The sequence below is a fragment of the Cloeon dipterum genome, chromosome 3, assembly GCF_949628265.1.
Source record: "Cloeon dipterum chromosome 3, ieCloDipt1.1, whole genome shotgun sequence".
Classification (NCBI taxonomy): domain Eukaryota; kingdom Metazoa; phylum Arthropoda; class Insecta; order Ephemeroptera; family Baetidae; genus Cloeon; species Cloeon dipterum.
The window spans coordinates 27,479,671-27,493,349 of NC_088788.1; the positions used below are offsets into that span (position 1 = coordinate 27,479,671).

General features: G+C 38.7%; 3 protein-coding genes across 3 annotated transcripts; 2 read left to right on the forward strand and 1 right to left on the reverse strand.

Moving 5' to 3' along the window:
- Positions 1-4,453: 4,453 nt before the first annotated feature.
- Positions 4,454-6,916, reverse strand: LOC135938365 (probable tubulin polyglutamylase ttll-15). The gene is made up of 9 exons (XM_065481983.1): positions 6,800-6,916; positions 6,516-6,743; positions 6,179-6,451; positions 5,628-5,863; positions 5,408-5,571; positions 5,175-5,350; positions 5,000-5,124; positions 4,736-4,940; positions 4,454-4,678 (listed from the first exon to the last, which is right to left on the reverse strand). Exons 1-9 carry the CDS (start codon positions 6,860-6,862, stop codon positions 4,562-4,564), a joined length of 1,587 nt encoding a protein of 528 aa, XP_065338055.1. The 5' UTR covers positions 6,863-6,916; the 3' UTR covers positions 4,454-4,561.
- A 1,202-nt stretch (positions 6,917-8,118) lies between these two features.
- Positions 8,119-9,293, forward strand: mRpS7 (mitochondrial ribosomal protein S7). Its single transcript, XM_065483108.1, has 5 exons — positions 8,119-8,278; positions 8,430-8,594; positions 8,655-8,718; positions 8,774-8,944; positions 9,000-9,293. The coding sequence occupies exons 1-5, from the start codon at positions 8,175-8,177 to the stop codon at positions 9,216-9,218; spliced, it is 723 nt and encodes a 240-aa protein (XP_065339180.1). The 5' UTR covers positions 8,119-8,174; the 3' UTR covers positions 9,219-9,293.
- A 644-nt stretch (positions 9,294-9,937) lies between these two features.
- On the forward strand, positions 9,938-11,790 carry LOC135938366 (uncharacterized). The gene is made up of 5 exons (XM_065481984.1): positions 9,938-10,125; positions 10,457-10,625; positions 10,683-10,953; positions 11,008-11,254; positions 11,562-11,790. The coding sequence occupies exons 1-5, from the start codon at positions 9,938-9,940 to the stop codon at positions 11,740-11,742; spliced, it is 1,056 nt and encodes a 351-aa protein (XP_065338056.1). The 3' UTR covers positions 11,743-11,790.
- The last annotated feature ends 1,889 nt before the right edge of the window (positions 11,791-13,679 follow it).

The following is a 13,679-nucleotide window of genomic DNA, read 5'->3' on the forward strand; positions in this document are numbered from 1 at the left end:
CGTTTAATTGGAAAATTGGAACAAAGCTCGAGAATTCTCCTTGTTAACATCTCGCTAAGCATGCAGAAGTTTAGGCTGCTGGTTCACATTCTGCGAGATGGAAGGCAATTAATTTTCTCCGTCGTCTTTTGTGAGCAGAGGGCCATTTGGTCAAAGTTTCAATTAACTCGCCGCTCTTACCATTTGAAGCTCAAGTTTCTGAGTGTTTTAGGTGAAACACTATCAAAGTGGAATGTTTTAGTTTCCTTATTTATTTTGGCAAAACGGAGCGCATTACTGGCATATTTGCCAAATGTGCAGAGAGGCGAAGGAAAAAATCCAATTAGCATGATTGACTTGGATGATTCCAGGTCCGCATAATAATTATCTACCCGCGAGGAAAGGGTAAACGGCTGAGGTCACGCGAGAGCAATATTAATTGCCTTTCCACGTTTCCCTCCTTTCGCGAGGGATGTTTGGACAAGTAGGAGGGTGAGATAGCCTAAGGAGTTAATCTTCGGCATCTGATGCGAATTGACGCGCAAAGGCCTCTTAATATCGACGCTCTCTAGGTAGCGTGGGTGCGCTTCCCTTACTAAATTTTCAGACCCTTAATTGGCCTCATATTTGCATAGTTGAACACTAATCAATTTCTTCTGCTCCTCTCAAGGATAAACCAGTTTTATTTTCCTGGATTGTCCAAAAAGTTTGTTGCCTGCCAATCAGTATATTTTGAACAAAATATGCTCTAAAACCAAATTCTTAGAGCTGCCTCGGAATTAAATTTTTGTTAAGATTTTCATCAGTGAAGATGAGTTTTCAAAAATAGAGTTCCCCTTTATTTTCCTAAAATTTTCTCCTGTAATTTTTTGTGCCTCTAGAAAAATATTTCGCTGTTGCCACTTCAATTATCGACCAAAGGGCATATTTTTGTTTATTCAATTGATTGACATCACATTGAAAATACAATTTTTTAGCAGAGAAGTTGTTTGTAAACGAATTTAGCTTTGAGGGAATTTTTGATTGGTATACTGTCCACCATCAATAATTAAATATTTCACTGGCTGCCGGCAGATAGCAACATAGATGATTCCTCAATTTTAAACCAATTTTAGAACTGACCACTAGCCTTCGATTTCACCCATTTATCATGGACCATATTATCGTTCCTGATTTCGACCGTCCGAATCCACTAGGAATGGAAATTCACGCTCGAGAGTGCGGAGGGCGCACGCCGCCGTCCGTCACGCCACTTTGACCTTTTAGCTTGCAGAGAGCAGCGGCGCGTGCACTTCCCTTTCGCGAAATTCGTGATTTATTTCACGCGTGTTTACACATTAGCGGCTCCAGACAGATGGTACTCGGTCGAGTCGCGCGGGCCGCACACGTTTTGCGTGGTGGCATTATCGGAAGGCCCACACATGAAAGTCAAGAGCCACTCGAGGGGGATGACATGTTGCTTTGCTCGCCCCCCGTTATCTAATCCGCCCGCGCGCGCCGCGCGAAAGACAATACCGGTCGGCCCGCACTCTAATTGAAACTGTGTCACTGCGAGAGAAATAAAACGCTCTTTTCGGCCGCGCTGGCTGACTCACGTATACTCTCCTCACGAGCGTGCGGCGTGGGAATAAAACTTTTACGGCGTGGTCGTCAGTTTTATCTCCGTCTGAGGCAAGAGATAGGCGTGAAAGCAGTTACTGCATTCTACTCTGGTTTCTGCAGTAAATTTATAATTGGGAAATGTTCCCCGTTTTCTGAAAATTTGTATAAATATGTATTTTTCTTCAAAAAATAACTAACTATTTACCTTGCAAGACGCGCTGAGATAAATTGATTGCTGGGTTGAAAGAAATGTCTATTCAGGAGATAACAATTTATTACTTTACTATTTTTCTAATTAAAATGGTACATCTTGCACGTGAAAGCTCTTCGAAACTAATCGATTCGTTGGAACCTTTGATATTGTCTTGTGAAATCTAGAAATTTAAATTTTTTTAAGAAATTAACACATTTAAAACTATTTGTTTATTGTTTAGTGTTTCGCGAAAATATTATTGGTTACATTTTATATGAAAAATGTAAAACACATGACAAGACCCTAAGAAAAGTATAGATGTGCAAAAAAATGGAACAATTGACGCATATTATTACATCCACGGATTCCAGCCATCAGGTAATTAATGCATGTCATTTTCACTAAAAGCTTGTTGAATATTGATAGCAAGCCTTGAATTCGACTGCAGCTGTAATGGAGTTCACAAATGCAATCAACACTTCCAGCCGAATGGAGACGTCATAACTCGCCTCTTCAATCTGCGTTCGGGAGCTTAATTGATCCCCGGGTCTCCGGTCCATTTGAGATTTGCGGTGATGCTGTGTGTGTGTTGGTCAAATCTCATCTGCATCAGAGCAGGTCAACCGGCGAGTGCCCTCGATTTCCAAATGGACGTGGCAAGGCAAACGCTGCGCTTTGACCGGATCGAATAATTTAATTACGTCGCACGGCAAATGCGTAAACATCTGTGATACAAGGGATACAGGATAAATGGAGCGCAAAATTATTAGACCAGCAAATGCAAACATACCTTTGCTCTTAAAATGCTTTTTTCATAAAATAGCTAACCCAGTAGGTCTTTATTTATCCTAGTTTGTAGTTTTATTCTGATATTTCATTTGTGTACTTTTGAATTCAATAAAAAATTTGCTGCCTTTAACATGGGGAAAATGAAAACGTGATTGGCAAGTTGCTATCAACTCTTACACATATACATTCAATGCAAATAGCAAAAAGCAGTTGCAATCACACAGACCAATAGTCAGGAGTGCACGCTGTTGATAAGTAAGCAATTTCATTAGCAGCTTGTCACTTATTGACGCACTCAAACGCGTCGATTCCTAACAGCCACTGCACAGCTCAATCACGCACTTTGTCGCAATCGACTTATCAGTCGCATTTGAATATTTGTATTCTCAATCGGTTTGATTTAGTCATGTGAAATAATGGAAAAGGTGTGAATTTATTTTACCATGCAAAAATAAATTATTCATAGTATAAAGATCGTTGGTTGGCACGAAAAGCTTTTTGGTCTTGTTTTATTCATTTTTTGTCACCAGAGGCAGGAGAGAGAGTCACATTCAGGCTTAATTTTTGGTGTGTCTTTTTGCGGTTCTGTCAGCTCTGCAGACGTTTAAAAAGCAACATGTAAATGAGTTTCTCTTAATGGATTACTAGACTGCTGGTGTCACGAAACAGAGGCACCCCCACTTGGAAAGGCTGGAGGCGCTGAAATCTTTTCCCTTGTTTGCCAACTTCTCCAGAGAGTTAATCCGAAAAGCCGAGAAATATGGAAAAGCCTTGTAGAGTAGACTGAAAATTGAATTCCACTCGACAAGGAGTACTTTGAGCTGGAAATTCTCGATGAAATTTCCGTTATACTTGTATATCTGTCTTGTGAAGAAATTGTCTCTTCTGCATGGCGCCTGCAAACAATAGCACGCAACCCACTTCACACAGCAATTCACCCGGTTGCATAAGACAAATTAATGTTGCAGCACGGAAATTCGCTCGGGGCCAGAGGAGGAAAAAGAAACAAACAAATAAAATGCCTCGTCTTGCGCACTTCCGAGAAACAGCAGCGAGAAAATTCTAAATTTAGTGCATATATTGCTTTTTGGATTTGCGCTCGCATTCTATTGTAATGCTGATTATTTATTAATCCTGAACGGCGCGCTTGATCATTTTTAATAATAACGCAAAGACGTCGTCTGCTTGCGTAGGCTTGAAAAAAACCGTGCAGCGTTGAGATGCTCTCTTTCCGCGTCAAATTATTATTGGAGCACACTATGAGGACCCGCACCACCAAAAGATGAGAGCGACAGCGATGAAAAGACATCGAGCTGGTCGCGTTTGAAGGGCCATCTTGTTTCGTTTGCACAAAGACAAGTTGAAGAGCTCTTATTTTATGCAAAGATTTGATAGCGAAATATAAATTTGTTCTATATTGAATTAGTGGAGGGGGGTTTTGTGTCAAAAGCTAGCAAGATCAGTATTTAATACCTCTCTAGTCTATCAATAACGCTATAAGAAAACATTGAGACCGGCAAGAAATTTTTGCAAATAATAAAAACATAAATGGGAAATTAATTTTAAAACACCTTTTATCATGAAAAGCTAAGGAATTGGTGGCCAACATCAATATCATTAATTCAATTGCAGAGAAAAATTATTGCTGTATCAACTTTGCAGGTCTTTACTTGCTAAGCAAAACTGAACGTTACCGAATGAACAAACCTGTATAGGAAATTTTAAATCGCCGGTCTTTGAATGCATCTGACTACATTAATTTCCGAGTACAACTGAAACGAGAGTATATCAAGTGTCAATCTTGTCAGCCCCGCCACTCACCCTCCCCTGCAACAAAATCCCTCATACAAGAAATCACTAGGCCAAAATTCCACCCTTTGTTAGATACTTAAAAGTTTGAAATTTTACTCTTTATATACCAAGAAAAATTACAGACCGAAAAATTCAATCATTATATTTATATAGGCGCTCATTCTTCGCACGACGAAAACTGTTGCTCTAACACCAGCTATCATCGACCAAACACTTTCCCTGGTACCATCTAAACTGCAACATATTTTTCTCAGAAAGATTTGAATATTCTGTAGGAATCCCAAATTTTGCTTCCTCCTGTGTCTAAAATTTGGTATTTATTAGCAATCATTTTTATTTTTAAATTTTTTCGAATATCACCATTTTAGGAGGAAATAACCTTTTCGCTTCATACTTGTTCATATTTTCCTTATAAGCCATTTTCAAATCCTCAGCGAAATCATCCTCCAAGCATGTCACGCACAATTTGCACTCGAATTTGCTGCAGTCGTTGCATTCTACGCAAACATCACGATAAACCATGATGTTCCGATTGGCCACGGTCATATCTTTGGCCATTTGCTCGCTGTCAAACATATAAAGTTAATTTATGAATTTTGAATGATTCAAACTTTTTATCCTAACTTTTGATGCGGTGGGTGGATGAAACTGGCAAGCCCCACCAACGAGAGCAGACTAAAAAGAACTTGCTCGTATTTTATGGCGTACGGCGGATACTGAGCCGACGAGAGATTCGGAGACATGTTCACCTGTCGAATTAAATCATGTAGCGCGAACTATCGCAACTCAATTAAATTACTTCTGTCAAGTAAACATTGAGGTTTTCGTCCACTATAAAATCGAACTGCACCAGTTCGAAAAAATTCCGCTTATGCTTCGCGCCTTTGAAGACAGATAAAATAGTTTTCTCTCGGTGAAGAAACGCCTGAATGATCAACTGGTCCACTTGTTCCCACATGCGTTTCGGGTCCTTGCCTATATGAAAGGTTTTTGTTAACTCTCGTGAATCTAATCGATTCATCCAAAACAAACCAGCCTCTTCAATGTTTGCGTCAAGGGCATTTTTGAAGCTGTATGACGAATCCAAGTACTTTTTTGATGCCGGAAACTCGACGCTGGGCCAGAAATTGAAATCTCCGACCACATACTGAGCTGGATTGTCGGCGTCAAGTGGGTGGTACGGCTCCTTGCAAAATCTTTAAAGGAAACACGTCATTCTCTACTCCATTATGTTTAAAAAATTGACACTCGCCTGTAGCCTAAATCATTTTCAAGCCGATAAACTCTCAATGGGTTCACAGAGGTGACGATCACATACACGCCGAAATCGAAGAAGTGACCGTCAATCAAGAGAGGGTTATCGATAAATTTTTGAATAAATGTCGTTCTGGAATTGAAGTGGAGGTTGATCTCGTTGAACGGTTGAAGCTTGACCATGCCGTGCGCATTTCCTTTAACTAAAAATTTGTCTTTTGGATTTTCCTCCACCTGAAAGTTTTAATATAATTAAATTTAATATCAATCTCTATTACGATTTCAAAAATTTTCTCTAAAGATTAAGACCCCAGAAATATAATGCAATTTTATGTCCAGCACAGCAAAAATCTGAAAACAGAGCGCACCATTGGACTTTTTGGAATCCGTTCGCTTCATTAACAAACAATCGTTCATGGTCAAAGAGGGCGGCAGTAAAAACTTACACAAAGTTTACAATAGAATAATAATGGTGTAGATGAGGGCAGGGCTTATTTTATCAAGTGTTTATGGCGATGAAGCTAAATTTTTGCTAGCAAATAGCCTTACGTATTTGAGAAACTTCTCTTTGTCTTCCAGCAACTGAAAGGAGGGTGGTATTCCAGGTCCGCCGGCTATGGCAAGGTGCAATTTGGAGGTGAGGAAGCGTATTCCAGGAACTTTATTTACAAGCTGGTGTGCCTTTAACTTATCGGGTGGAAACTCGTCGAAAGGGTCGCTGTGCGTCCACATGACATCCCAGTCGTCTTTGCCGTTGAAAGTGACTTTGTAGCCAAGCCGTTGGAACACGCTGCTAACGTGATGGAACAAAATTCGCGGAAACTGTGTGAGAGCCGATTGAAATCAATTTGCACTGACTTGCAGAAAACTATTTATTTACTTCTACTTGACTTGCTCTTATGAACAAAACTGGTTTGTCAGCAATAGGCTTTTTAGAATTTCTTTTCGGAGAAACTTTGTGGATAGGTTCTTTGCTGAGAATTACACTGCTGATTGAATATTGCGAACTGAACATGAGCGAAACGCAAGCTAAGAATAGAATAACTGCAATGGCGGCAAGATAGAGTTTTTTATGACCTTTTGCTTGCTCAAGCGTTTGTTCTGCATGGTTGGCCTTAAACAGAAAAAATTGCAATCAACGAGAAGAACAGCATGATTGAAAACTCATACCTTATAAGGTTTCTGATTGACTTGTGCATTTGTTTTTTCAGGTTTGCTTTTCCTTAGTCTCATTTTACCTAAATGTATGTAGAGGCACAAACGTCGTGGACACGCACACTTTATCGTTTTCACAAGAACCTTTGCCACCTTTTTAACTGCGGGCGTCACTGCATTTCATTTTATCGATTTTATCAGTGAGTGTGGGGACAGTAAAAGTTTCCAGTTTTGTTTGAGTGCACTCATATGTTCAGCTTTAAAACGATAGAATAGTTATCTAAATCACGCTCACCGATATCAAATAATTGCAGCATTCAATCTGATCACCTCTAATGGAACCACCTTTCGTTAGCGCAGAGATAGAATTTCTACAATTATATAGCTCTCAATTTGATTACTCCAGATATAGTCTAATAATAGTTCAAGAGCAGTTAAGCAATATAACAGTCATGATAAAGGTCAGAGGACGTGTAATTTGGAATATTGTCAAAAGTCTCATTCAGAATTAGATTATTAATTAAATTTGATACGTTAAAGAGCACTCAGCGATAAATAGAGGAGAAGTTTCGTGAATTTTAATAAAGGGGATAATTATGATTATGCAATAATTGATTTTATTATGAGCCCTTACAACGAAAAGTGATGCTTTAATTAATTATAAAAAATGTTTATACTTTTTTAAATAAAATTTATATATAAATAATGTTATGCGGTTAAATCAAAAGATTGCAGTTTTTAGTTTGCGTCTGAAATTGTACTTAAGAAATACGAAGAAAAATTAAAAAAAACCTTATTAATAAAATATATTTATTCATTTGTGTATTCATATGTTCAAGTGTCAATTAAAAGAATAATGGTGTATTTTTCGTATGTTAATATGGTGTAGATCTGCATGGTAATATTAAAATTACGCACAATTAATTTCCACACAGGAAGACAAGATTGCAAATTGTAAAATTTCAAAAAAACAAATTAAATAATAATTCTAATAATAGAAGATATTATTTTAGTATTTTATATAGTTTCAAGATTAATATGTAGTATTTAATAAAATAATTGAGTTAATTTGAGGCAAATTTGTGCTCTTCAGATTTTTCATGCTATCCCCGTGTACTGAGCTGAATTTTTGGCATGCAAAGTTAAACAATAAAGAGACTAAAGCGATGAGGGATAAGGGAGAAAACTACCCAGCGACTGCCGAGTGCCGACTCCAGTGCCGGTTTGTAATGGGAATTGTGAATCATATCATGAAGCCGTCGAAGCTGAAGGAAAAGGAATGTGTGGAAACTAGTGCCCTCTGTTGGACATTCCAAGAGCCACGCCCACGTCTGCAGCCCATGCAAGTTCACAGCTGCTGCCCGTGCTCACCAAGAGAAAAGCAAAACACATGAGCGGCATGTCGAGTTTAACAAAATTAATTTCCACTTTAGCGCGGGTTTCAGACACGAAGCTAGTACTCCTAAATCACAGCAATGTGCAAATTATCAGCAGGTAAATAATATGATATTTTAATGAACCCACCAGTTTGTCTTGTTTACAATAATTATTCCCCAATTTATTTTGTAACTGTTATTCTGCTGGGTGAATTGAGCGGCATCATTATCCGAAGCTTTTTATTAATTTATTATGTTCCTTGTTACAGTGCGAAAATGTCGCAGTACCCAAAATACTTCATTGATCCAACGTTTCGAAACGATGAGCTGAACGCCATGTACGAAACTGGAGAGGTGAAAGAAAAGGCTCTCGTGCCATGCAGAGCTGCCCTTACAGAACACACCTCCTCTGAATTTTACAGTTCCTTTACCAGGTTAGAAAATTTCAACGAAATGTTGTATATTTTCAATCTCAAATGAAAATATTGATTTAGGAAATTTATCAATCATGTGATGAGGAAGGGAAACAAGCAATTGGCACGAGAAATCGTTGAGAAGGTAAAGTGTATCAATTTTAATTTTCGTGCTTGAAACTTAACTCTCAATTCATTAGGCATTTGAAGTGATTAAGAAGACACAGATTCAGAAATTTCACTCTCTTCCTCCAGAAAAGAAGGTGGATTTTGCCATTAGAGATCCGCACGAGCTTTTTCACCAAGCAATCATCAATGTTAAGCCCATCATGGTTCTCACACCAATCAAACGAGGAGGTGTTCGTTATCAGGTACTGCATATACACATTGACTCTAAACTCCAGCTAATATACCTCTGTTTTCCAGGTACCAGTTCCTGTTGACGATGTGCAAGCAACGATTTTGGCGTACAAATGGTTCATCGAGGCTAGTAAAGACAAGGAGCGAACTGTCCGCTTCTATAACAAATTGGCCAAGGAAATAATGGATGCAGCAAACAACACCGGGCGTGTGGTTAAAAAAAAGCTGGACTTGCACAAGCAATGTGAAGCCAACAGAGCTTACGCACACTACCGATGGAACTGATTTGTTCAAAGGATAGAATTGATTGTGCTAATTAGAATTTTTGCAAAATAAAATAAATGTACTATATTAAGCTGACATATGTACTATCACTTATGCTCATTTAAAATTTCAATTAAATATTTAAATCTGGAAAAAGGTTCAAATCGACTCCCCTTAACAAAATAAGTATAACAATGTCTCAAATAAGAATGCCTTTTTTTAAAAGATTGCTCTGAGAAACATTTATAGAAAATTATCGTTATTAGAATTGGAAGAGACTATGAATCCTGCCAAACTGGTATATGTTTTCAAATTCAGCCCCTAAAATTATGATTTGAACAGATTTCAAATTTTTTTACTCAAAAATCATTGATATTTTAGAATTAAACAAAAATTTGGAGTATAACATTTTTATAACTATATCTCCCAACTAACGTTTCAATTTGTTATCAAAATTACAAGTTTAACAAAGAAAAACGAAACTTAAAAATCTGTCAACCTCAAGCAAAGACACTTGCACTGATGCGTTCCGCTCCAGATGCTTCTTTCCTTCTAACATTAAATCGCACCTGAAAATAGCCAATTTCACCCAATGGCGGCCGTGATAATGACCCTGACCTTGTTCGATCGAATTGGCCACCCTTTTCTACCCTCGAGTGCGCGGCGAAAGTCGGCGCCGCCCTGGCAACCTGATAAAGAGGCTTGCCAACTAGCGGCGCCCCGCATTCGAATGATTGACAATGCCGCGGCACGTTGCGTGGTTACTCGTGATCTTCGCAGCTTCGTGGAGCGGTTTGGGGCACACCAGTAGGGTCAACGGCGGTTTCTTCCCTTCACAGGAGGTCTTCAATGGCACCACCACCCTGGAGGAACAGGCCACCGTCGGACGAGACGACCCTGACAGGACCAGGCTCTTTCACAACAATAGGTGAGAAAAAAAAATTCAATGGCAAATCTAAAAAAATCACAAAAGCAGGAATTTCAAAAAGATAATTTTTTTACCTCCTGCAGCTGATTGAAAGAACAATTTTGAAACAAAATTTTGAATTTTGATAGGGATTTTGTCTTTTAAAATTTTATTTTGACAAATCTTTATAAATATGAAATGTATATCCCTATGAAATTCATGAAATTAGAAAAATCTGGAATATTTTGGAATGTTTAAAAAACAGTTCGTTTAACTAGATTGAAATTTCTTAAAATCGATACGAGTTAATTAATTAATTTTAATTAAGTCCGCTGTATTGCTGTTCCAAAAGATTCAGGCCCAACATAATCATTGACAACTCAATCGCCGGAGGTGGAAATCTTGGGGTGTGGAGGCCACCTCCCGCGTCATACATCCGGCCACGGCCTCCAAACCTGAACGTGCTGCCCCCACCTCCGGTCATCTACGACCCTCAGAGCCCGGATAAATTTTATCAAGTGGTAAAATAGTTTAAACAAAATCATCAAAATAGGCCCATGTAGAATTCGAATTTACAGCAAGACTTCCAGGGAATTCAGGGACTTCAGGGGCCTGGTTTCTACCCTGGAGACTACATCAATCCTTATCCAGCGTATGCAGCGAACGACCAGTGCAACATCATGGGCCCGCTGTTGGCGCTGAAAAAGGCGATTTTTACCGTGCTCAAAATCGCTGCGGTCAAGATTCCTGTGCTCGCCCTGAAATTTCTGACGAAAGCTTTCGCCTTCCTGGTGCTCATCGGTCCCCTCCTCCTCCCCCTTCTGCTACTCTTCCCTGTTCCAGTTTATGGTAAAACTTTTGTTTTTAAACTGAGAATAAGAAGTTGCTTCAACTGACTTTCAGGGTTCGTGAACAACGGATTCAACTTGAACACCGGCTTCGGCAACACCTTCGCGAATCAAAACCCAAACCAGGGCAACGCTGCTGGCAACATTAATCTGAACAGAAATCCCAACCAGAACCTGAACAATGTGAACGGCGGCAGAAACAGAGGCGCTCAACGCGCTCTCCCGTCTTTGGCGAAGGGACCTTGCTTCCCAAGGGTCTCCTGTGAAATGGGATACTGGGGCTTTCAAACACAAATTGCATGGTAAGATTTCCCAATCATTAAGTTATCAACTTCTAGAAAAAATCTGAATTTGTTAATAGGAAATGAAGTGCAAATATTTGCCTTTCGAATTATTTAATGTAAAATCAACTAATTCATTAAATGACTCACATTAACTGTTCTGGTCTAAAGCGTAAGCTATTAAAAAATAGACATTTTAGCTTTCCCTAGTAAAGGTAAAGACTGTCGAAAATTTATATTGATACATAGTTTATGCGCAACAGTTTGATATAAAAAAACTTAAAACAAATTATCATCTATAGCTTATTTGTTTAAAAAAAACTTTCAGGATCTTGGATCACATACACGAAACGCTGCATCCAACTTTCCCTAAGCTGTTTGAATTGTGGAAAAAAGCTTACCACCACGGTGGAGTAGGCCGGGACTGCAGTTTACTTTACAAGTGCCCGAAAATGGACGAACTCATCGTGGTCGCAAAGCAGTACAAGTTTCTGCCAGAAGAGCCCTGACAAGTCTGTACATATTTACAAACGAAAAGACTGTAATCTGTTCATATAGTGAAGTTGATGTGTTAATTTATTCAGTTTTGTAACTCTCAAATAAAATTCAAGAAAGAAAATCTTTGGCACATAATATTCAATCTGTTCTCCTGGCGCGGAAGTGTTTATTTGTGTAGTGTTTTAGAGTGCATATTAGCACACATAATTTGCGACAAAATTCCACAGGCCTTAAGTGTGTGCGACTCATTATAAAAATGTGTTTGCGATGCTCTCGCAGCTCTTTGTGTATTCTAATCCCGTGTGCAGAGTGCGCCGAGATGCGCAATTAGCAGTGAAAGTTGTCGCATGCCATTGCGTATTGTCAGCGTGGCGCGCGGAGGTTAAAAATTTGTGCCTCGTTGTGTGCGTGATCCCTCGGCTCCGGCTCGGCCGGCGCCTCCGACTTTTCTAGGACTTTGCTGACGTAACCAAGAAAGATTATCCGCGAAAAAATCCTTGTCCTCGCATGCCGGAGAGAATCAATCAAAGCTTTGTTCATAAACAAAATCTCAATATTTGCCTAGCAAATCGCCACTGTGCAGTAGAATTTCATAATTCTTCCTCCTGCCGAAACATTGATGATGCAACGTCAAATTTCCGGGTGATTAAAAATTTGTTTGTAAAAGGCGAGGTGAGTATATAGCAGGTAAATAAAAGTATCAAGAAATTTGATTTAAGAGAATAATAGAAGTGCCATTGCCAGAGCTACGTTTGTGTTTAACCTGAATGCAGTGAATTTGTTATATCACAGGTAAAAATTAAAAGAATTAAACTTTTCACTACCGGACCAATATCCAGTTTAATTTTTCACGTTTGAATTAATTAAAACAAGAATCAAACTTACGTTTCTACTAACCAACTAAAAATTGAATTATTGTGTCTGTTTATTATTATAGCATATTTATTGTTTTTGAAAATTAATAAATGAACTCATCAAAATCTAAACCGATACAAAACTTTTTTTGTCTGTATTTTAAGCTCTATCGTTTTCTGATATATTATTAATAATACTATCAATGCGTTTAAAACGCGCACCCAAATTTTACATTCACTTTGCTCGAAGCACGTTATAACTTAAAGAGCATTCAACTCGTTTTCTCTAAATTCTAATCGATAAATCAGGCAGGGCTCATTGCGAACAATGATTTGATTAATTGCATACAGGAACCGCAAGCACCAGAGGCGTGTTCCAGCTTCCAGCTCCCTACGCTTCATATTGATAAACATAAATTAGCCTGTAATTAATTAGAATCAAAAGGAAGGCTTTCTTTCGTTTCTAAGCAGCCCTAATGTGGTGAGCGCGAAATGATTCAAAGGTCGTTCATATAGTTTATCAAGAAAGTTGCGACTAATTCATTTTAAATAAACTGCTGGTGATTTATTTGACGTCGATTTTTCAAGCGCACACGATTTGGCCGGAGAGATTAAGCCGCGTGGCGCCGCAGGGACACGGCAAACCGCGCTGAGCTTGTAAATTTTACAACTAAAGGGCGTTTTCCATGCCGAATGGCCTCCCATTTGGTCTGGTGATGTATCAGTCTCGATCCGTGCTTTTCACTTTTCAACAAAACTAAACTTTTATTACTCTTTTGCGTGAGGAAACCGCAGATGGCTCTGGGGATTGTCTATTAATATGTACAAAGATGCTCCTCGTCACTCCTCGTTAACCATGACCCTGTATACAGAGTCGCTTCATTATTTGAGCTCACATTAAAAAATTAATTAAAATTAGGTATTTAAAATATAGGTATTTAAAAAATCTCATGACTGCTTTGGCATTTTGGTGCTGCGTGCGATTTGTTTTGCAGGTAAAGCTAATGAGGGTCTTTAAATCTTCACTTTGTCACCCTTCCTGATTGATGAAGAACAACAGGAAGTATAGAACATCCCTGAAATTTTGTTCAATT

What these genes read in the sequence shown, in the direction of transcription:
- LOC135938366 (XM_065481984.1), top strand. Translation starts at nt 9,938, where the DNA reads ATGCCGCGGCACGTTGCGTGGTTACTCGTGATCTTCGCAGCTTCGTGG. An exon ending in AGGCTCTTTCACAACAATAG is followed by an intron (nt 10,126 to 10,456) that starts GTGAGAAAAAAA and finishes CTGTTCCAAAAG; the next exon opens with ATTCAGGCCCAACATAATCA. An exon ending in CTTCCCTGTTCCAGTTTATG is followed by an intron (nt 10,954 to 11,007) that starts GTAAAACTTTTG and finishes ACTGACTTTCAG; the next exon opens with GGTTCGTGAACAACGGATTC.
- LOC135938365 (XM_065481983.1), bottom strand. Translation starts at nt 6,862, where the DNA reads ATGAGACTAAGGAAAAGCAAACCTGAAAAAACAAATGCACAAGTCAAT. An exon ending in AAGAGAAGTTTCTCAAATAC is followed by an intron (nt 5,864 to 6,178) that starts GTAAGGCTATTT and finishes TAAAACTTTCAG; the next exon opens with GTGGAGGAAAATCCAAAAGA. An exon ending in TCAATGTTTACTTGACAGAA is followed by an intron (nt 5,125 to 5,174) that starts GTAATTTAATTG and finishes TTAATTCGACAG; the next exon opens with GTGAACATGTCTCCGAATCT.
- mRpS7 (XM_065483108.1), top strand. Translation starts at nt 8,175, where the DNA reads ATGAGCGGCATGTCGAGTTTAACAAAATTAATTTCCACTTTAGCGCGG. An exon ending in AATGTGCAAATTATCAGCAG is followed by an intron (nt 8,279 to 8,429) that starts GTAAATAATATG and finishes TCCTTGTTACAG; the next exon opens with TGCGAAAATGTCGCAGTACC. An exon ending in TTTTACAGTTCCTTTACCAG is followed by an intron (nt 8,595 to 8,654) that starts GTTAGAAAATTT and finishes ATATTGATTTAG; the next exon opens with GAAATTTATCAATCATGTGA.